The 22,158-nt window shown below is 56.5% G+C and overlaps 1 protein-coding gene across 2 annotated transcripts in view; it reads left to right on the top strand.

Annotated features, from left to right (window-relative positions):
- Positions 1 to 21,823, top strand: part of BMP1 (bone morphogenetic protein 1) — a 34,007-nt gene extending 12,184 nt beyond the window's left edge. The window contains exons 2-20 of one of the 2 annotated variants that reach the window (XM_063175173.1): positions 292 to 405; positions 477 to 623; positions 708 to 825; positions 1,886 to 2,064; positions 2,183 to 2,288; positions 2,639 to 2,763; positions 7,918 to 8,033; positions 8,226 to 8,328; positions 11,647 to 11,763; positions 11,838 to 11,983; positions 14,216 to 14,411; positions 14,485 to 14,610; positions 14,711 to 14,871; positions 15,694 to 15,874; positions 19,509 to 19,634; positions 19,711 to 19,838; positions 19,911 to 20,124; positions 20,207 to 20,457; positions 21,561 to 21,823. In XM_063175173.1, coding sequence (XP_063031243.1) covers positions 292 to 405; positions 477 to 623; positions 708 to 825; positions 1,886 to 2,064; positions 2,183 to 2,288; positions 2,639 to 2,763; positions 7,918 to 8,033; positions 8,226 to 8,328; positions 11,647 to 11,763; positions 11,838 to 11,983; positions 14,216 to 14,411; positions 14,485 to 14,610; positions 14,711 to 14,871; positions 15,694 to 15,874; positions 19,509 to 19,634; positions 19,711 to 19,838; positions 19,911 to 20,124; positions 20,207 to 20,457; positions 21,561 to 21,695 — 2,789 coding nt within the window. In that variant the 3' untranslated portion in view covers positions 21,696 to 21,823. Of the gene's footprint in view, positions 1 to 291; positions 406 to 476; positions 624 to 707; positions 826 to 1,885; positions 2,065 to 2,182; positions 2,289 to 2,638; positions 2,764 to 7,917; positions 8,034 to 8,225; positions 8,329 to 11,646; positions 11,764 to 11,837; positions 11,984 to 14,215; positions 14,412 to 14,484; positions 14,611 to 14,710; positions 14,872 to 15,693; positions 15,875 to 18,813; positions 19,250 to 19,508; positions 19,635 to 19,710; positions 19,839 to 19,910; positions 20,125 to 20,206; positions 20,458 to 21,560 lie in introns of those variants that run through there. The other variant, XM_063175174.1, reaches the window with a different exon arrangement.
- The last annotated feature ends 335 nt before the right edge of the window (positions 21,824 to 22,158 follow it).

The following is a 22,158-nucleotide window of genomic DNA, read 5'->3' as shown; positions in this document are numbered from 1 at the left end:
AAAGTCGGCGGGGAGGGGGGTGAAAAAGGCGGTTTTGCAACACAAATAATAATAGAAACTCTAAAAAGTGATGGATGGGTTTTATGCGATCCAGATGTGAGAGTGGGGCTGGCTCCAGCTGCTGGGGAGTGGGGGGAGCCTGGCCAGCACCACGCTCAGCTGAAGGAGAGAGAGAGGAGGAGGAGGAGGAGGGGGAGGAAGGGTTTGCCAGGTGTGGAGGGGCTGGGAAGAGGCACCCGATGGGATTTGGGATCCACCAAGGAGAATTCACACCTCCCCTTCCTCTCCCAGCCGCCTTCCTGGGTGACATCGCCCTGGACGAGGAGGACCTGCAGCTCTTCCAGGTGGACCGCGTGGTGGACCTGGCGCGTCACACCATCACCCGCCTGCCCTCCAACTCCTCAGGTACCCCGTGCCCGCCCCCATTGCCCCCTGCCCGCCTCCCCCCGGCCCCGTTGACCCTTCCATCCCCACAGGCACCAACGGCACCAGCCCCCAGCCGGGGCAGCCTCGGCGCCGCCGGGGCCGGCAGCGCTCCCGGAGCCGCCGCGCCGCCACGTCCCGGCCCGAGCGCGTGTGGCCGGACGGGGTCATCCCTTACGTCATCAGCGGCAACTTCAGCGGTGAGTGACAGCCCGGCGAGGGGCGCCCGGCCCCGCCGTGCCTCAGTTTCCCCTCGGTGACTCCCCCCTGCCGCCCCTCCGCAGGCAGCCAGCGAGCCATCTTCCGGCAGGCCATGCGCCACTGGGAGAAGCACACGTGCGTCACCTTCCTGGAGCGCAACGACGAGGACAGCTACATCGTGTTCACCTACCGGCCCTGTGGGTACGTGCAGGGCTGCTCCGGGACCGGTTTGGGGCTTGGTTTTGGGTTGGGATCCGTCTGTTCGGGGTGCAGGAGGTGCTGGAGCCGCCGGGGATGAGGTCGGTGGCGCGGCACCAGCCCGGGCTTGCAGCAGGGATGGAGCCAAAGGAAACAGGGGTTTGGACGAGCTCAGCGTCTTCACACGTCAGGGCACGGCCCCGGCCAAGTTGATGGTGGTTAGGAGGAGGATTTCCCCTGGAATGGGAGCCCCTGCGTGGGCGCAAACGCTGAGCTCGGGTCCAGAGAGGAGGGATGGAGCAGCTGAGCTGCAGGGCAGGGGCAAGGATGGCTCTGGGTGGGCAGCCCTGGCAGCAGAACCATGGGGATGTGGGGCAGGGGCAAGGATGGCTCCAGGGAGCTGTTTGGGCACCCCTGGCAGCAGGACCGCAGGATCTGGGGTTGGTGCAGCTGTGCCATGCCGTGCTGGTCCGTGCCATGCCAGCAGCTGAGCGCTCCCAGTTTCCAAGCAGAGCTGAGGCTCGAGTTCCTCCCGTGGGCAGGATGCCTGAGGTTCTGTATCAGGGATGATTCCCACATGCCCAGGGGTTTTTTGGGACCTGATTCTCCTGGCTGGGGAACACCAGGATATTTGTGACGGTGCTCACAGGGGTCTGAGGGTGAGGGAAGAGATGAGGATCTGACTCCATGTTTCAGAAGGCTTGATTTATTATTTTATGATATATATTATATTAAAACTATACTAAAAGAGTAGAAGAAAGGATTTCGTCAGAAGGCTGGCTAAGAATGAAAAAAGAAGGAATGATAACAAAGGCTTGTGGCTGGGACAGAGAGTCTGAGCCAGCTGACTGTGATTGGCATTAATTACCAACAACCACATGAGACCAATCACAGATGCCCCTGTTGCATTCCACAGCAGCAGATAACCATTGTTTGCATTTTGTTGCTGAGGCCTCCCAGCTTCTCAGGAGGAAAAATCCTAAGGAAAGGATTTTCCATAAAAGATGTCTGTGACAGATGTCCACAGCAGAGAGCCAGGAACCGTCTGGTTGCTCCCCTGCAGGTGCTGCTCCTACGTGGGCCGCCGGGGAGGGGGACCCCAGGCCATCTCCATCGGCAAAAACTGCGACAAATTCGGCATCGTGGTGCACGAGCTGGGCCACGTCATCGGCTTCTGGCACGAGCACACGCGCCCCGACAGGGATGACCACGTCTCCATCATCAGGGAGAACATCCAGCCAGGTGGGGATAAGCTTCCCTCCTCCTCCTCCTTCTCCTCCTTCTCCTTCTCCTCTTCTTCTTCATCCCTGCTGCCGAAATTGGGGTTCCCCTGGCAGTGCCCCCGTCCTGTGCTCCTCAGGGCAGGAATACAACTTCCTCAAGATGGAGCCTGAGGAGGTGGAGTCGCTGGGGGAGACCTATGACTTCGACAGCATCATGCACTACGCCAGGAACACCTTCTCCAGGTACAGCCTGGGCTGTCCCCTGGTGTCACCTCACACCCTGGGGACAATGCCATGGTGTCCCCAACCCCTGAGGGTGATTAGCAGCTGTGCACAGGGTGAATTCCCTCCAAGAAATGTTTCCATTGGTGTTCTGGATGGCATGAAACCCCTCAGGTCCCTTCCCAGAGCAGGGAATTGCTGTCCCTGAGGTCACCTCCGCTGGGGACACGTCCCCGCTGGCTGACTCACCGGCCCGCAGGCTTTAATTAGCCAGGCTGCTTTAATTAGCCAGGCTGTTTTTAGCATCCTTCCCCGGTGGTGAGGCCGCAGGGCCGGCCATTCCCACCCAGCTCATCCCTTTCCTGCCCCAGGGGCATCTTCCTGGACACCATCCTGCCCAAATACGATGTGAACGGCGTCCGGCCCGCCATCGGCCAGAGGACACGGCTCAGCAAAGGGGACATTGCCCAGGCCCGCAAGCTCTACCGCTGCCCAGGTGAGTGCCACCCCCTTGAGGGCACCGAGAACACATGGGAGCATCCCCAGGTTGGATTTCCCTCGGTTTCACCCCAAATCTTGGCAAAAGCGGCGTCATCCTGGGTGGATTCACTGTTTCCAGGGGTTTTGGGGTCCTCACTCCTTAAAGAGCACTCAGGGTTGGATTTCCCCTGGTTTCACCCCAAATCTTGGCAAAAGTGGTGTCCGGCTGGGTGGATTCGCTGTTTCCAGGGGTTTTGGGGTCCTCACTCCCTAAAGAGCACTCAAGGTGCTCATCCATCCACTTTGAGGACAATCTGCCTGTGTGAGGGTGTCCTCAGCTCCCCTCTCTTCTCATTCCTGCAAGAAAAGAGCCCTGGGTGTGCACAGACAATTTGTGGGTCTTCACTGATACCAAATGGAGACTCCAGGAGATATGGAAATTACACAGAGTGGGGAAAGGTGACGTGATTCAGGCAGTGAGGGAGGGATGTGAAAGCCTTGAAATGTGGATGCTCATCCTGACTTCACCATTGCTCCCATTCGGGACGAGCCACTGTCCCTTTTAATCCCTTTTAATCACAGCACTCCCCCCCAGAGCATTGTCCCAAAAAATCCTCTCCAGAGCCTCTTGTTGGAGCAGCCATCAAAAAAGATCCTCCAAAAGCATCTCCAAAAATAATCTGCCAAAAGAATCCCCCAAAGAGCATCAGCCAAGAAAATCCCCCAAGAGCATCCTCCAAAGAGCATCCTCCAAAAGCATCCCCAAAAATAATTGGCCAAAGAAATTCCCCAAAGAGGATCCTCAAAAAGCATCCCTCAAAGAAATCCCCTAAAGAGCATAAGCCAAGAAAATCCCCCAAGAGCATCCCCCAAAGAGCATCTCCCAAAGGGCATCTCCCAAAAAGCATCCCCCAAAGAAATCCCACAAAGCGCATCCTCTAAAGAGTATCTCCCAAAAAAATCTCCCAAAAAATCCTACAATGAGCATCTCCCTGTAAAATTCCTACTAAAGAATCCTTCAAGGGAAGAGCATCCCCCCCAAAGAATCCTTAAATGGAAGAGCAACCCTCCTCCAAGAGCATCTCCCAAAAAACATCCCCCAAAGAAATCTCCTAAAGAGCATCCACCCCAAAGAGCATCCTCCTAAAGCATCCCCAAAAATAATCTGCCAAAGGAATCCCCCAAAGAGCATCAGCCAAGAAAATCCCCCAACAGCATCCCCCAAAGAGGATCCTCCAAAAGGATCTCCCAAAAATCATCCCCCAAAGAAATCCCCTAAAGACCATCCCCCAAAGAGCACCCTCTGAAAAGTGTCTCCCAAACAAATCTCCCAAAAAAATCTCCCAAAAAATCTCCCAAAGGGCATCTCCCCCCCAGAGCCTCCTACAAGAGCATCCCCTAAAAATCCTACAAAGGGCATCTCCAGAAGAGCATCTCTTCCTTAAACGGAAGAGCATCCCCCCAAAGATTCCTTAAATGGAAGAGCAACCCTCCTCCAAGAGCATCTCCCAAAAAACATCCCCCAAAGAAATCCCACAAAGCGCGTCCTCTAAAGAGCATCTCCCAAAAAAATCTCCCAAAAAATCCTACAAAGAGCATCTCCCCGTAAAATTCCTGCAAAAGAATCCTTCAAGGGAAGAGCATCTTCCAAGAGCATCCCCCTGAAAAATCCTCCACAGACCATTCCCCCAAGAGCAGAACACCTCCTGAGAGCATCCTCTGACCCCAAAAGCACCCTTGGGGACCAAAACCTTCTCAGAGCCTCCTTGGAGCCTCTTCCATCCCACCCCTGTCCCCAGAGGGGTTTGGGGACATCCTGGTCCCATCAGAGCCCACAGATTTCCCCGGGGGTTGGAGCAGACAACCAGCAGAGCTGTGCTGTCACCTCGGAGGGCTCTGGGAGCATCCTGGTCCCATCAGAGCCCACAAATCCCTCCCGAGGTTGGAGCAGATGACCAGCAGAGCTCTGCTGTCACCTCGGAGGGCTCTGGGAGCATCCTGGTCCCATCAGATCCCACAAATCTCCCCAAGGTTGGAGCAGATGACCAGCAGAGCTCTGCTGTCACCTCGGAGGGCTCTGGGAGCATCCTGGTCCCATCAGAGCCCACAAATCTCCCCAAGGTTGGAGCAGATGACCAGCAGAGCTGTGCTGTCACCTCGGAGGGCTCTGGGAGCATCCTGGTCCCATCAGAGCCCACAAATCTCCCCAAGGTTGGAGCAGACGATCAGCAGAGCTGTGCTGTCACCTCCGAGGGCTCTGGGAGCATCCTGGTCCCATCAGAGCCCACAAATCCCCCCCGAGGCTGGAGCAGACGATCAGCAGAGCTCTGCTGTCACCTCGGAGGGCTCCGGGGCTGTGACCACGAGCGGTGGCATTGTCCCAGGAGCGGGGAGGGGGTGTCTGGCACGATCCCCCCCCGACGGCAGGCACGTGCTCCGGGGCTGCGCTGCCAACATCTGCAAGGAGTTTGGCTCCCGCACGCTCCCGCTTAATTCCAGCGACTAATTAGCAGCCTGGAACAGAGAGGGAAGCCTTTTGTGAGGGGCCCCACGGCCGTGCCGCCTTCAGGGGAGCAGGAAAAGTGATTAGTTTGGAGCGGGGGAAAAGCAAAAAAAAAATTATAAAAGGAGGAGCCTTTTATAAGGCCTCGAAAAAGGCTCGCAAGCGTCCCCTTCTTTTTGTTTCCAGCGTAAAGGGAAAAGAGGCAGCGAGCCCAGGTTTCAAGCGGGATGATTTTTTTTGGAGAGTTTCACCTTTCATCCGAGCGGGCCGGTGGGGAAGGGGGGCGCAGAGCTCGGGGCGCAGCCTCATGCGGCTCCCAGATGGCAGCGCTGGGCCGGCTCCAGCCGCGGGCGCTGCCCGGAGCGCGGGCAGCCAGCCCGGCCCCGCGGCGTGGCACGGCCCGGGAGGAGCCTGGAGGGGAGCCACGGGGCCGGGAGCAGCTCCAGCGAGGGATGGGGATGGCGGTGGTGCGGTTTATTTGGGGGATTTGGGTGGGGAAAGGGCGCTGGGGTGAGGGGGAAGGTGGCGATGCTCTCGCTGCTGCTGGGGGATGCATCTAAGCCCTCGCCTTGAGGCAAAGTGAAAATTTTCTAGGGTGAAAATCTGTTTGGATTTAGGTGAAATGTACATTTTTGAGTTGAGTGTGTGGTGAGAAACTATAGCTATTTAGCCTGACTGCAGAAATTAAGCTCAGTGAAGTTGCTTCAGTGAAGGACAGAGATAAGGGGGAGAGACAGAAGGTGATAGAAAGAGACAGACGCTGCTGTGAGAGCAGCTCAGCCTGACCTGGGAATTCTTTTGGATAAAGAAGAACTAGCAGCAAATGTCAGTGAAATTAGTAAAAATGAATATATATACGAACTTCTTGGAAAATTGTGTGCATATGTATCTGAGAAAGAGATAAAAAAGGGACCTGAAGTTCCCACATATCATTTTGAGGGAACAATTCCCACATGCATCCAACGCTGTAATAAACACATCAGCTTTACAACTTTCACAAAGTTGTGGAGTTTTGTTTATCTCCACAAAACACAGGTGCCAGCACCGTGGTGCCCATCTTGTCCCTTTCACAACCTATTGTGAAATTTTATGCATGTGTACCTGAGAAAGAGATAAAAAGGGACCTGAAGTTCCCAGAGGTATAAATGTCATTTTAAGGGAAAAATTCCCACATGCGTCCAGCACATAATAAACATCCCGGCTTTACAACTGTCACAAAAGTTGTAGAGTTTTTAAGCTATATCTCCACAAAACACCCTTGATTGTAAAAGCTTTTAAAATCATAAAATTCGGGGAATTAGAAAGAAGCTAGACTTAGTGGGGCTCTGGAAAAATGTTAAAAATAGACTCTGAAAGTGTCGGGCTTTGTGTTTGCCAGATCATGTGAAATTGCACCTGCGTAAGCAGTATATGATAAATGATATAATTGTTAGATGTGATGATTGTTTAGTAATTAAATATAATTATTGTTTAATCGTAAGAAGAATCATGAAAAACTATGTTAGAAGTTTGAGGGGGCCACGAGGAGCCCATGTTTGGATGAAATCTATGTATACAACCGAACAATATAAGTTGAATAATTAACCATGAAAGTCATATAACGATAGAATCTAAAAACATGTTCATCCTGAACCCATATTGGAGTCAGATTTGGGGTTGTACCCCTGACACCCAGAGCTCTTCAATAAAAGCACCTGCATAGAATCATTCTGTGATTTTGTGTTTCTGAACGCTAACACCCTTACTACGGGGTGCTGGTTGTAGGGTGAGGTTGACTCGTGAGTTTGGGGCTCTCTTTTGTCTCTTTGGTGCTTGTTATGGTTTATTTAGGGGGGGATGTTGGTAGTGTTTGTTTATTCAGTGTCAAAAACGCCAGTCGCTTGTTTTTAAAACTTTAAAAGTTTAATAGTATATTAAATGGTTATAAAAATAGTAATACAATTAGAGTAATAATAATTTGGACAATTTGAATTAGGACAGTATGAGGCAATAAAGACAAAGAGTTATGGATGTCCGGGTTCCTTTTACTGGGCAGCATGAGCCCAAAAAAGGACCCACGTTAACAGAGGATTAACCCTTAAAAACAATAACCTGTTGCATATTCATACACCTCATCCATGATGCATAAATTCCATTTAAACACAGGAATCTGTTTGGTCAGTGCCAACTTCTTCCTCTGAATCCTAACAGTGCCTTCAAGGTGGGAAGAAGTTCATTTCTTCTGATAAGAGGGCAATAAATTCTTTTTCTCTGAAAAATTCAGGTGTCCTGTGGCTGCTATCTCAGTGCAAGTCCTTTCTTTAAAAAAAGTATCCTGCATAGCATCATTTCTATTTTAACATTTTTTGTAACCTAAAACTATATTTAACACAGTACTTAAGGGAATTAATACAGCATCACTTTCTAACGCAACACATACAATATTCATTTTAACATTTGCAAAAAGCCACGCATGAAATACATGCATTTTTTGCAACCAGTGTCACTGGCAGCGGATCCTCATCCAGAGGCTTGGGGCAGTTGGGGCATTGTTGGTTGTGGCTTTGGGATGGGGTTGGTTGTTATAGGGGGTGTGTTGGGGTTATTAGTGGATCAGGGGACAGTGAATAGTGGGGTTTGAACCCCGCTTTTCTGGGGGTTCTGAACGCCACTTTTCTCCCTCTGCAGCCTGTGGGGAGACGCTCCAGGACAGCCAGGGCAACTTCTCCTCCCCGGAATTCCCCAATGGATACTCAGCCCACATGCACTGCGTCTGGAGGATCTCGGTCACCCCCGGAGAGAAGGTACTGACTGCTGGGGTGACGGCTCCCGCCCTCTCCCAGCCCTCCTCTGCCTCCTCCCAGCCTTGTTTTGGGGTGTTCTGACCCCCAGCATCCCTCATGGGGTCTGGGTTCCACCAAGTTCCCCCGGCTCCGGGCAGATGGGGCATGGGGGGGAGCTCACCCCAGGCTCCTCCTGCTCCTTCCCACCCTTAGATCATCCTGAATTTCACCACCCTGGACCTGTACCGAAGCCGGCTGTGCTGGTACGACTACGTGGAGGTGAGAGACGGGTTCTGGAGAAAGGCCACGCTGCGAGGTAACAACCCGGGGCCTGCTGCCCGCCCCTCCTGCCCGCCGGTGCCACCCCGGGGCCGGCAGGGGACCAGGGGATTCCCTCACCCCCTCCCTGCCTGCCTGCTGTTCCAGACTCCTGGGGAGGGGGGAATTACCCCCCAGAGGGGTTGTTGAGGTGAACGGAGCTTCCAGTTTAGCCCAGGCCAGGGAGAGCAGGCTGGGTGATCCGGCTGGCTGGAGCATCTGTCCTCAGGGAGTGGCGGTGTCCCATCCCACCCCGAGGAGATGGGTGTTCCCCAGGGAGATTCCAGGGTCCTGGTCCCATCCCTGTGATGTTCCCCAAGAGATGTCAGTGTCCCAGTCCCACCCCAAGGAGCTGGGTGTTCCCCGGGAAGGTTCCAGGGAGATTCCAGCATCCTAGTCCCATTCCTGTGATGTTCCCCAGGGAGATTCCAGTGTCCTGGTCCCATCCCTGTGGTGTTCTCCAGGGAGATTCCAGGGTCCTGGTCCCATCCCTGTGGTGTTCTCCAGGGAGATTCCAGGGTCCTGGTCCCATCCCTGTGGTGTTCTCCAGGGAGATTCCAGTGTCCTGGTCCCATCCCTGTGGTGTTCTCCAGGGAGATTCCAGTGTCCCAGTCCCACCCTGAGGAGCTGGATGTTCCCCATGGAGATTCCAGCGTCCTTGTCCCATTCCTGTGATGTTCCCCAAGGAGATTCCAGGGTCCTGGTCCCATCCCTGTGGTGTTCTCCAGGGAGATTCCAGATTCTAGTCCCATCCCTGAGATGTTCCTGAAGAGATGCCAGTGTCCTCATTCCATCCCTGTGATGTTCCCCAGGGAGATTCCAGTGTCCCAGTCCCACCCTGAGGAGCTGGATGTTCCCCATGGAGATTCCTGTCCCTGTGATGTTCCTCAGGGAGATTCCAGCATTCTTGTCCCATTCCTGAGATGTTCCCCAAGGCGATTCCAGCGTCCTGGTCCCATCCCTGGGATGTTCCCCAAGAGATTCCAGGGTCCTGATTCCACCCCAAAGAGCTGGGTGTTCCCCAGGGAGGTTCCAGGGAGATTCCAGCATCCTGGTCCCATCCCTGTGATGTTCCCCAAGAGATGCCAATGTCCTCATCCCGTCCCTGTGATGTTCCCCAGGGAGATTCCAGGGCCCTGGTCCTATCCCTGTAACGTTCCCCAGGGAGATTCCAGCATCCTTGTCCCGTCCCTGTGATGTTCCCCAAGAGATGCCAGTGTCCTCATCCCATCCCTGTGGTGTTCCTCAGGGGGATTCCAGTCCCTGTGATGTTCCCCAGGGAGATTCCAGGATCCCAGTCCTGTCCCTGGGATGCTCCCCAGGGAGATTCCAGTGTCCTTGTCCTCGTCCCATCCCTGTGATGTTCCCCAGGGAGATTCCAGGGCCCTGGTCCTATGCCTGTAACGTTCCCCAGGGAGATTCCAGCATCCTTGTCCCGTCCCTGTGATGTTCCCCAAGAGATGCCAATGTCCTCATCCCGTCCCTGTGATGTTCCCCAGGGAGATTCTAGTCCTTGTGATGTTCTCCAGGGAGATTCCAGGGTCCCAGTCCCATCCCTGTGGTGTTCCCCAGGGACGCTGCAAGATCCCAGCCCCATCCCATGAGCTGGATGTTCCCCAAACCCCAGGATTCCCAAATCCCCTGGAATCAGCAGCTGACGTGAAACAGCCAGAAAAGCCAGAGGGGACTGGGGAGGAGTGGAGGGAGAAGCAGCCTTTGGCTTTGGGCTGGAAAGGGACAGCGGGGGGACCAGGAGGAGGTGGAGGTGAGGAAGAGGAGGTGGTGAGGAGGAAGAGAAGGTGGTGAGGAAGAAGAGGAGGTGGTGGTGATGAAGTGAAGGTCATGAGGAGGAAGAGGAAGTCATGGTGAGGTAGACAAGGTGGCAGAAAGGAAAAGATGATGATGAGAAAAAGAAGGAGAGGGCAAGGAAGAGGAGATGGCAGTGAGGAAGAGGAGATGGTAATGAGGGAAAGGAGGTGGTGATGAGGAAAAGAAGATGGCAGTGAGGAAGAGGTGGTAGCAGTGAGGAAGAGGAGGTGGTGAGCAGGAAGAGGAGGTGGCAGTGAGGAAAAAGAGATGGCAGTGATGAAGAGGAGGGCATGAGGAGGAAGAGGAAGTCATGGTGAGGTAGACAAGGTGGCAGAAAGCAAGAGATGGTTATTATGAGAAAGAGAAGGAGAGGACAAGGAAGAGGAGATGGCAGTGAGGAAGAGGAAGTGGCTGTGAGGAGGAAGAGGTGGTGGTGAGGAAGAGGAGATGGCAGTGAGGAAGAGGAGATGGTGGTGAGGGAAGGGAGATGGCGGTGAGGAAGAAGAGGTGGTGAGCAGGAAGAGGAGGTGGCAGTGAGGAAGAGATGGTAGCAATGAGGAAAAGGAGATGGCAGTGAGGAAGAGCAGGGGGTGGTGAGGAAGAGGAGGTCATGAAGAGGTAGACAAGGTGGCAGAAAGGAAAAGATGATGATGAGAAAAAGAAGGAGAGGGCAAGGAAGAGGAGATGGCGGTGAGCAAGAAGAGATGGCAGTGAGGAACAGGAGGTGGCAGTGAGGAAAAGGAGCTGGTGAACAGGAAGAGGAGGTGGCAGTGAGGAAGAGCAGGTGGCGGTGAGGAAGGGGAGATGGAGGTGAGGAAGACGAGGTCATGAGGACTAAGAGGAAGTCATGGTGAGTTAGACGAGGTGGCAGAAAGGAAGAGGTGATGATGAGAAAGAGAAGGATGGGGCAAGGAAGAGGAGATGGCAGTGAGGAAGAGGAGGTGGCTGTGAGGAGGAAGAGGTGGTGGTGAGGAAGAGGAGATGGCAGTGAGGAAGAGGAGGTGGTAATGAGGAAAAGGAGGTGGCAGCCAGGAAAAGGAGATAGCGCTGAGGAAGAGGAGATGGCAGTGAGGAAGAGGAGGGGGCAGTGAGGGAGAGGAGGTGGTGAGCAGGAAGAGGAGCTGGTGATGATGAAGAGGTGGTAGCAGTGAGGAAAAAATGGCAGTGAGGAAAAGATGGCAGTGAGGAAAAGATGGCAGTGAGGAAGAGGAAGTGGCAGTGAGGAAGAGAAGGGGGTGGCGAGGAAGAGGAGATGGCGGTGAGGAAGAGGAGATGGCAGTGAGGAAGAGGAGGTAGTGAGCAGGAAGAGGAGGTGGTGGTGAAGAAGAGGTGGCAGTGAGGAAGAGGAGATGGCAGTGAGGAAAGGGAGATGGTGAACAGGAAGAAGAGGTGGCGGTGAGGAAGAGGTGGTAGCAGTGAGGAAGAGGAGGTGGTGACGAGGAAGAGCGGGTGGCGGTGAGGAAGAGGAGGGTCCCAGCACGGCAGCCCAGCACGCCTTCCTCCCCAGGCAGGTTCTGCGGGAACAAGCTGCCCGAGCCCATCATCTCCACCGACAGCCGCCTGTGGGTGGAGTTCCGCAGCAGCAGCAACTGGGTGGGCAAAGGTTTCTTCGCCGTCTACGAAGGTAGGGGGGAGCAGCGGGGCCCAGGGGGCGGCCGGGGGCCCGGGGGGGCTCAGGCTGCTGCTCCTCCCTTCCAGCCATCTGCGGGGGGGACGTCAAGAAGGACAACGGCCACATCCAGTCCCCCAACTACCCCGATGACTACCGGCCCAGCAAGGTGTGCGTCTGGAAAATCACCGTGTCCGAGGGCTACCACGTGGGATTGACCTTCCAGTCCTTCGAGGTGGGTCAGCATCCCCCCACAAATGGAATAGGGGTGTCCTGGTTCAGGGCAAATTTGGGAGAGGACCCCCAAAGGAGCTCCTCTAAAAGAAGATTCAGATTACTGTGCCATCTTACTATGACATCTTTCTTACTGTGCCACTTTACAGTGCAATCTTACTGTGCCATCTTTCTTACTGTGCCACCTTACTGTGACACTTTACTATGACATCTTACTGTGCCACCTTACTGTGAGACCTTACTGTGCCATCTTACTGTGACACCTTACCATGCCATCTTACTGTGACATAACATTGTGACATCTTCCTGTGACATCTGTCTTACTGTGACATCTTCCTGTGACATGTTCCTGTGCCACCTTACTATGACATCTTACTGTGCCACCTTACTGTCCATCTTACTGTGCCATCTTACTGTGACACCTTACCATGCCATCTTACTGTGACACCTTACTGTGACATCTGTCTTACTGTGACACCTTACTGTGACACCTTACTGTGACATCTTTCTTACTGTGCCATCTTACTGTGCCATCTTACTGTGACACCTTACTGTGCCACCTTACTATGACATCTTACTGTGACACCTTACTGTGCCACCTTACTGTGACACCTTACTGTGACACCGTACTGTGCCATCTTACTGTGACACCTTACTGTGACACCGTACTGTGCCATCTTACTGTGCCACCTTACTGTGACACCTTACTGTAACACTTTACTATGACATCTTACTGTGCCACCTTACTGTGACACCGTACCGTGCCATCTTACTGTGCCACCTTACTGTGACACCTTACCATGCCATCTTACTGTGCCACCTTACTATGACATCTTACTGTGCCATCTTACTGTGCCATCTTACTGTGACACCTTACCATGCCATCTTACTGTGCCACCTTACTATGACATCTTACTGTGCCACCTTACTGTGACACCGTACCGTGCCATCTTACTGTGCCACCTTACTGTGACACCTGACCATGCCATCTTACTGTGCCACCTTACTATGACATCTTACTGTGCCACCTTACTGTGCCACCTTACTGTGACACTTTACTATGACATCTTACTGCGCCATCTTACTGTGCCACCTTACTGTGCCATCTTACCATGCCATCTTACTGTGACATAACATTGTGACATCTTCCTGTGACATCTGTCTTACTGTGACATCTTCCTGTGACATGTTCCTGTGACACCTTACTGTGACATCTTTCTTGCTGTGACACCTTACTGTCCATCTTACTGTGCCATCTTACTGTGACACCTTACCATGCCATCTTACTGTGACACCTTACTGTGACATCTGTCTTACTGTGACACCTTACTGTGACACCTTACTGTGACATCTTTCTTACTGTGCCATCTTACTGTGCCATCTTACTGTGACACCTTACTGTGCCACCTTACTGTGCCATCTTACTGTGACACCTTACTGTGCCACCTTACTGTGCCACCTTACTGTGCCATCTTACTGTGCCACCTTACTGTGCCACCTTACTGTGACACCTTACCATGCCATCTTACTGTGACACCTTACCGTGCCACCTTACTGTGCCATCTTACTGTGACACCTTACTGTGCCACCTTACTGTGACACTTTACTATGACATCTTACTGTGCCATCTTACTGTGCCACCTTACTGTGACACCTTACTGTGACACCTTACTGTAACACTTTACTATGACATCTTACTGTGCCATCTTACTGTGCCACCTTACTGTGCCACCTTACTGTGCCATCTTACTGTGCCATCTTACTGTGCCACCTTACTGTGCCACCTTACTGTGACACCTTACTGTGACACCTTACTGTGACACCTTACCATGCCGTCTTACTGTGACATGATATTGTGACACCTTACTGTGACATCTTTCTTACTGTGACACCTTACTGTGACATCTTACTGTGACATCCACCTTATTGCGCCATCATTTTTACTGTGGCATCTTCATGTGACATCTTACTGTGACATCTTATTGTGACATCTTACTGTGCCATCGTTCTTACCGTGCCATCTTACTGGCCACCTTATTGTGACACCTTACTGCGACATCCACGTTATTGTGCCATCTTTCTTACTGTGCCATCTCATTGTGACACCTTACCGTGACACCTTTCTCACTTGTGACATCTTATTGGCCATCTTACAGTGACGTTTTTCTTACTGTGGCACCTTCCTGTGACACCTTTCTGTGCCCTCTGACTGTGGCGCCGTCCCCCTCCCCAGATCGAGCGCCACGACAGCTGTGCCTACGATTACCTGGAGATCCGCGACGGCAGCAGCGACTCCAGCAGCCTCATCGGCCGCTACTGCGGCTACGACAAACCCGACGACATCAAGAGCACCTCCAACAAGCTCTGGATGAAATTCGTGTCCGACGGCTCCATCAACAAGGCCGGCTTCGCCGTCAACTTCTTCAAAGGTTTGGGGGGAGCTCAGGGGGGTGCAGGGGGTGCTGCAGCCCCCCGGCCGCTCACCCCCTGTGCCCTGCCCAGAGATGGACGAGTGCTCCCGGCCCAACAACGGCGGCTGCGAGCAGCGCTGCGTCAACACCCTGGGCAGCTACAAGTGTGCCTGCGACCCTGGCTACGAGCTGGCGTCTGATAAACGCCGCTGCGAGGGTGAGTGAGCCCCCTGACACCCACCCAAAACCTGCCCCGTGCTCCTTGTGGCGCCCCCAGCCCCGTGGAGGTGACGGGCGCTGGCGGTGCCGCCCTGCAGCCGCCTGCGGAGGGTTCCTCACCAAGCTCAACGGCTCCATCACCAGCCCGGGGTGGCCCAAGGAGTATCCCCCCAACAAGAACTGCATCTGGCAGCTGGTGGCGCCCACCCAGTACCGCATCTCCCTGCAGTTCGACTTCTTCGAGACCGAGGGCAACGATGTGAGTGGGGGGAGCAGCCCCTGTCTGCCCCCCGTGCCACCCTTTACCCATGCCAGGGCAGCAGCCTCTCTCTGTCCCCCATGCCACCCCTTACCCATGCCAGGGGAGCAGCCTCTCTCTGCCCCCCGTGCCACCCCTTACCCATGCCAGGAGTGCAGCCTCTCTCTGCCCCCCGTGCCACCCCTTACCCATGCCAGGGGAGTAGCCCCTGTCTGCCCCCCGTGCCACCCCTTACCCATGCCAGGGGTGCAGCCCCAAGACCCTCCAGCCACAGGCAGCCCTGCTGGCAGCACATTTTGGGAGTTTTCCTCCTCTTTTTGGGGACAATTGGCTCCTACCTCAGAGCCTTCAGTCCCCAAACCCTCCAGCCATGGCAGCCTGGCTGGCAGCACATTTTGGGACCTTTTTTCCTCTTTTAGGGGACAATTTGCTCCCAATTCAGAGCTGGGGATGGAGACCCCGGTCCCCAAACCTTCCAGGCACAGGCAGCCTGGCTGACAGCACATTTTGAGGGATTTTCTCCTCTTTTAGGGGACAACTGGCTCTTATTTCAGAGCCCCCAGTCCCAAAACCCTCCAGCCACAGGTAGCCTGGATTTTGGGAGGTTTTCTCCTCTTTTAGGGGACAATTGGCTCCTACTTCAGAGCCCCCAATCCCAAAACCCTCCAGGCACAGGCAGCCTGGCTGGCAGCACATTTTGGGGGATTTTCTCCTGTTTTAGGGGATAATTGGCTCCTGGTTCAGGGCTGGGGGTGCTCTGAGGGGCTGCTGGTGGCCCCCAGGGTGGCACCACGGCGTCCCCAGCCCCGTGTTCACCCCCAGGTGTGCAAATATGACTTTGTGGAGGTGCGCAGCGGGCTCACGGCCGACTCCAAGCTGCACGGGAAGTTCTGCGGCGCCGAGAAGCCCGAGGTCATCACCTCGCAGTACAACAACATGAGGATCGAGTTCAAGTCCGACAACACCGTCTCCAAAAAGGGCTTCAAAGCCCATTTCTTCTCAGGTAGAGCCGCCTGGCCCCAGCACGGGCACCCCCTGCCCTCCCTCACCCAGCCAGGCCCCCCAAAACGCCGCTAACGCTTCCCTTGGCCACGACGGGAGTGCAGCCCCAAAACCATCCAGCCACAGAAAACCAGGCTGGTAGCACATTTTGGGGGGTTTTATCGTCTTTTGGGAAACAATTGGCTCCTGTTTCATAACTGGGGGTGCAGCTCCTGGTCTCAAAAACCCTTCAGCCACGAAGGGTTACTACTGGCAGCACATTTTGGGAAAGTTTCCCCTCTTTTTGGGGACAATTGGCTCTTATTTCAGAACTAGGGGTGCAGCTCCTGGTCTCGAAACCTTCCAGCCACAGGCAGCCTGGCTGGCAGCACATTTTGAGGGATTTTCTCCTCTTTAAGGGGACAATTGGTTCCTAATTCAGAGCTGGGAGTGCAGGCCCTGGTCTCAAACCCTCCAGGCACGGGCAGCCTGGCTGGCAGCACATTTTGGGGGCTTTTCTCCTCTTTTGGGACACAATTGGCACCTACCTCAGAGCCCCCAGCCCCAAAACCCTCCAGGCACTGGCAGCCTTGCTAGCAGCACATTTTTGGGGGTTTTCTCCTCTTTTGGAGCACAATTGGCACCTACCTCAGAGCCCCTAGTCCCAAAACCCCCGAGCCATGGGCAGCCTGGCTGGCAGCACATTTTGAGAGGTTTCAACTCTTTTAGGGAACAATTGGCTCCTAATTCAGAGCCCCCAATCCCAAAACCCTCCAGGCACAGGCAGCTTTGCTAGCAGCACATTTTGAGAGGTTTCAACACTTTTGGGGGACAATTGGCTCCTAATTCAGAGCCCCCAATCCCAAAACCCTCCAGGCACAGGCAGCCTGGCTGGCAGCACATTTTGGGAGATTTTCTCCTCTTTTCGGGGATAATTGGCTCCTACCTCAGAGGTTCTAGTCTCAAAACCCTCCAGCCACAGGCCAACCTGGCTGGCAGCATATTTTTGGGGTTTTCTCCTCTTTTTTGGGGACAATTGGCTCCTATTTCAGAGTCGGGGGTGCTCTCAGGGCCTCCCCAAACAGCCAGGGCATGCTGGGCTCCATCTGGGGACAGGGATGTGCTGGGCCCCGGGTGCTGCACCCCTGGGGTGGCATTCCCAGGGTGGGGGGACGGTGACACCCCGCTCTGCTGCTGCTGCTGCTGCTGCTGCTCCCGCTCTGCTGCACGGCCCCGGCTGCCCCCGCTCCCCGCGCAGGGCGCTCCGCATCCCGGCCTCAGCATCCGGAGCCATCGCTCCTCCCAAACACCGTCCCCGGCCTCTCCCTGTCCGCTCTCCTCTCCCGGGCCAGCCCTCCGCGAGGCGGTGTCGCCTTCGGACGGGTTTGGTGCGCAGGGATGGCGACACCACCAAAGGCTGGACGCGCTGGGGGCTGCCACGGGGCCCTCGAGCACCGGACGGTCCCCCGGGTGTGGCACGGTGCCCTGGAGGCCATCCCAGCTCTGAGAGAGCCCTGAGCCGTTTTTTGAGGGGCTCCGGCTGCGGGAGCGGCGTTCCCGGAGCGGCAGAGCCCCGCGGGCCGGGCACGGAGTGTCTTTGCTTTATGTGTTCGATGAAAACCAAGGCGAGGAGGGCGGCGCAGGGGGCCCAGCCGTCGGGAGCCGGCGCCCTCCACAAAGCGATTCCTCGGGGAAGCCGAGCGGGACCACGGGGCAGCCGGGTGAGTGTCCCCACGGAGCGCTCCGGGCTCCATCCTCATCATCATCCTCATCCCCTTTTTCCTCACGCCACGGGATATGGGGTGATAACAGATCATCATCAATCCATCTCCTCCACCTTCCCCCGCTCAGGTCTCGGGCTTTCCCGGCAGCAGGACCACCCTGGAGGACTCGGCCGCCTCTGGTCCCTCCGGGGTTGCTCCCTGGGCAAAACCTCTCCCGTGCGGCCCCTTTTTGGCCGCGGAGGGTCCCCGCGCTCCGGACGAGCCCCTCGGTGCCGCGGGGCAGCCTGGCCGTCCGGGCGCCCGCTTTTCCCCGCTGAAGACGTGACCCCTTCCTCCTCCTCCTCCTCCTCCTCTTCCTCCTCCTCCTCCTCCCGGGACGCGCGTTCCTCCCGGGAATCCGCCACGGTGTCGGCATCCAGGTAGGTCCCCCCGGCTCTGTGCCGAGCCCCGGCGGCGCTGGGGGGTCCGCAGCGGGGGGAGAGGCGCTGCCGGGGGCTGCGGGGCGGTCGGAGCAGCCCGGAGCCGTCGGATGCCCGCGGGGGAGAACGGTGAGCGATGCCGGCTGGCGGCGGGCGAGCTGCTTTGGAATAAAGGATCGCTAAGCAAAGACACCGAGCCGCCGGGCTTCTTCCCGCTGCCGACTCTTCTGCTGCTCTCGTCTCGCCCGCCCAGGCTCCCAGCTCCCCCTCCAGCCGTGCTGGAGCTGCTCTGAGCCCAGGAGCCCCTTCCCCAACCCCAACCGGGCCTTTCTGCCTCGCCTCCTCCTCCCTCACACCGAGGAGACGCCAGCTTACGGCTTGAGAGGCGGCCGGGGGGTCGGGGCAGGACCCCCGCTCACCGATGGCTCCGGGAGGGATCCCGGCTCCTCCCGGCCCCGCTGTGAGCTCGGAGGGGGGCGCTGGGGGCTCCGGTGCCCGCTTGCTGCTGCCTTCCCTCCCCACAACACCGCCCCGAGGGCAGGGGGAGCGATGGCACCCGGAGGGGTCTTTGGGAGGTCAATCCGCCCAGCTCGGGGTGACCCCAAACCCCTCCAGCGCCATCCCTAGGAACCCACCCAAAGCCCAGCCTCATCCTCATCCTCCTCCTCCTCCTCTTCCTCCCCGGCCGCAGAGGGGCTCCCGGGGGTCCCCTCGCTGCTGCTTGCCCCCGGCTGCCGCTCCGCATGGCCCCCCCAGCCCCTCCCCGCCGCCCCCCGCGCCCCCAGCGCTCCCCCCCTTCTCTCCCTCTCTCTCCGCAGAGAAGAAGCAGCAGCTGCAGCCGCCCAAGTCTCGCCCGCCCGGCCTCAAGTTCCGCATGCAGAAGCGGCCGCGGGGCCCCTCCTGAGCCGCTCCGTCCTCTCCGTCTTTCTCAGGAACGCCGCGGCCCCGGAGCCGTGCGGGAGCACGGTGGGACCGAGCCGAGCCGTGCTGCCGGCCCCGGCAGCCTTTTGCTTGACAGAACTGGTTGTTGACCTTATTTTTATTTTTTTTTTAAACTTTTTTTAAACTTTTTTTTTTTTTTTTTTTTTTTTTTTTTGGTTCTAAGCACCCCACCCCCTTGGTTTTGTCATTGACCAGCTGACCTTGTTTGTTTTATTTTTTCTCCCCCCCCCGTCCCCCCAATTTTTACCGTGTCTGTGACATTTCCTATCGATGAGTAAAGAGGGACTCCAGCGTCCTGGTCTTTCTTGTGCATCTTTGGTTGTCACTGTGTGTTTTTCTGCCTTTATCCCCCGTCCATCCTGGCAGCAGGTAATGGTGGCACCCATGGGTGAGCCCACGGGAGAGGAGGAGCCGTCGGTGCCCGCAGGGGCTGGGATGCTGGAGCTGCTTCGCTGCTGCCCGGGGGCGCTTGCTTGGCTGGAGGGCAGCGGGGCCGGGGGGCCTGGGGGGATGGAATTGCACCGTTCCAGGCTTCCCCAGCCCGCTCAGGGATCACTCTGCTCTCTCCCAGACAAGGATGAGTGCTCCAAGAACAACGGGGGCTGCCAGCACGAGTGCCTCAACTCCTTCGGCAGCTACGAGTGCCAGTGCCGCAGCGGCTTCGTGCTGCACGACAACAAGCACGACTGCAAGGAAGGTGGGTCCAGCCCGCCCCCCGTTCCCTTGGGAACCCCCCAACCACCCCTCTGTGACCCTCCTGGCTGTCCCCACAGCTGGCTGTGACCACAAGGTGACATCTGTCTCGGGGACCATCACCAGCCCCAACTGGCCCGATAAATACCCCAGTAAGAAGGAGTGCACCTGGGCCATCAGCACCACGCCGGGGCACCGCATCAAGCTGGTAGGAGTTTGGGGGGTGGGGGGCACTGGGGTCACCTCTGCCGAGCCCTGACCTCACCCAGACCCTCCACAGAGCTTCTCAGAGCTGGATGTGGAGGCACAGCAGGAATGCACCTACGACCACCTGGAGATCTTCGATGGGAAGGACGCCAAGGCGCCGGCGCTCGGGCGCTTCTGCGGGGCCAAGGAGCCCGAGCCCATCGTCTCCTCGGGCAACAAGATGTTCCTCAAGTTCGTGTCTGATAACTCCATCCAGAAGAAGGGATTCGAGGCCACGCACAGCACAGGTACCTCCACTGGGGATGGGAAATGGGGTTGTGGGGTGGGGGCTCAGAGCCCCCAAACCCTAAACCCCATCTCCTCCCGCAGTGTGCGGGGGCCAGGTGCGCGCCGAGGTGAAGACCAAGGATTTGTATTCCCACGCACAATTTGGGGACAACAACTACCCAGGGGGCTCGGACTGCGAGTGGGTGATCATGGCCGAGGAGGGCTTCGGTGTGGAGCTCATCTTCCAGACCTTTGAGATCGAGGAGGAGGCCGACTGTGGATATGACTACATGGAGCTCTTCGACGGCTACGACGGGACGGCCCCGCGCCTCGGCCGCTTCTGCGGCTCCGGGGTGAGCCTGGCATGTGGGCTGGGGGGTGAGGAGTTGGGGTTCAAGGTGAGGGATGAGGCAGAGCCAGAGCAGTGTGGAAAAATCTCCATGGGAATTTGGTGTGGTGTGATAAATCCCACCCTCCCCAGGGCAAATATTCCCACTCGCCATGGGCGCTCACCCCAAGAGTTCTCGTGGATCAGTCGTGTGGAGAAACCCCTCCCTCCACAGTGCAAATATTCCCAGCCACAATGGGTGCTCAACCTGGGGGTGCTCATGGATCAGCAGTGTGGAGAAATCCCCACAGGAATTTGTGTGATGATTCCCACTCTCCACAGTGCAAATTCCCACTCTGCACAGTGGAAATCCCCACAGGAATTTGGTGTGGTGTGATCAATCCCACTCTCCCCAGTGCAAATATTTCTGCCACCATGGACGCTCACCTCTGGGGTGCTCGTGGATCAGCAGTGTGGAGAAATCCCTGTGGGAATTTGGTGTATTGTGATGATTCCCACTCTCCACAGTGCAAATATTCCCAGCCACAATGGGTGCTCGCCCTGGGGATGCTCATGGATCAGCAGTGTGGAGAAATCCCCACAGGAATTTGTGTGATGATTCCCACTCTCCACAGTGCAAATTCCCACTCCGCACAGCGGAAATCCCAACAGGAATTCGGTCTGGTGTGACGATTCCCACTCTCCACCGTGCAAATATTCCCACCTGCCATGGGTGCCCACCTTGGGGGTGCCCATGGATCAGCAGTGTGGAGAAATCCCCACAGGAATTTGTGTGATGATTCCCACTCTCCACAGTGCAAATTCCCACCCTCCAGAGTGCAAATATTCCCACCTGCCATGGGTTCTCACCCCAGGGGTGCTCGTGGATCAGCAGTGTGGAGAAATCCCCACAGGAATTTGATGATTCCCACTCTCCCCAGTGCAAATATTCCCAGCCACAATGGGTGCTCACCCCAAGAGTGCTCATGGATCAGCAGTGTGGAGAAATCCCCACGGGAATTTGGTCTGGTGTGATGATTCCCACATTCCCCAGTGCAAATATTCCCCCCAGCAATCACCCCAGGGGTGTTCGTGGATCTGAGCACCCCCTCCCTCCCCTCCCCGCAGCCCCCCGAGGAGGTTTACTCGGCCGGAGACTCGGTGATGATCCGCTTCCACTCGGACGACACCATCAACAAGAAGGGTTTCCACCTTCGCTACACCAGCACCAAGTTCCAGGACACGCTGCACACGAGGAAATGAGGGCCGGGGGTCCCGGCCCCGCCGCGGGCAGGGGAGGAGGAGGAGGAGGAAGAGGAGGAGGAGGAGGAGGAAGAGGGCAGGGAGGACGGCGGGGAGCGCTGCCCCGCACAGACTGCACGGAGGAGGAGCACACAGCCAACCTCAGCACTCAAGACACGCTCGCACGGGGCCCCGGGGCTCGGGCGCCCGCGGCACGGGGGGCACAGGGGGGGTCCCCGCCGGCAGCCGCCCACCCCGGGGCTGGGGAGGGGCCGAGCAGGACCCGCTGCCCTCCCCTGCCCCGGCCAAAGCTCTGAATGTACAAACCAGTAACCGGGAAGAGCCCAACACACACAAGGTGCTGTCTCTCTCTTGTACCCATGAAATAAATACCCTTGTACTTGGAGCGGGGGCAGCTGCGGCCTCTTTGCTTCCAGCCCGGCAGAACAGCACCCAAAATGGGGCTGGAATGGGGGGGAAAGCA

This window comes from Melospiza melodia, chromosome 23 (genome assembly GCF_035770615.1).
Source record: "Melospiza melodia melodia isolate bMelMel2 chromosome 23, bMelMel2.pri, whole genome shotgun sequence".
Taxonomy (NCBI): domain Eukaryota; kingdom Metazoa; phylum Chordata; class Aves; order Passeriformes; family Passerellidae; genus Melospiza; species Melospiza melodia.
The sequence above is the reverse complement of the archived record's forward strand: the minus strand, read 5'-3'. Positions and strand labels throughout refer to the sequence as shown.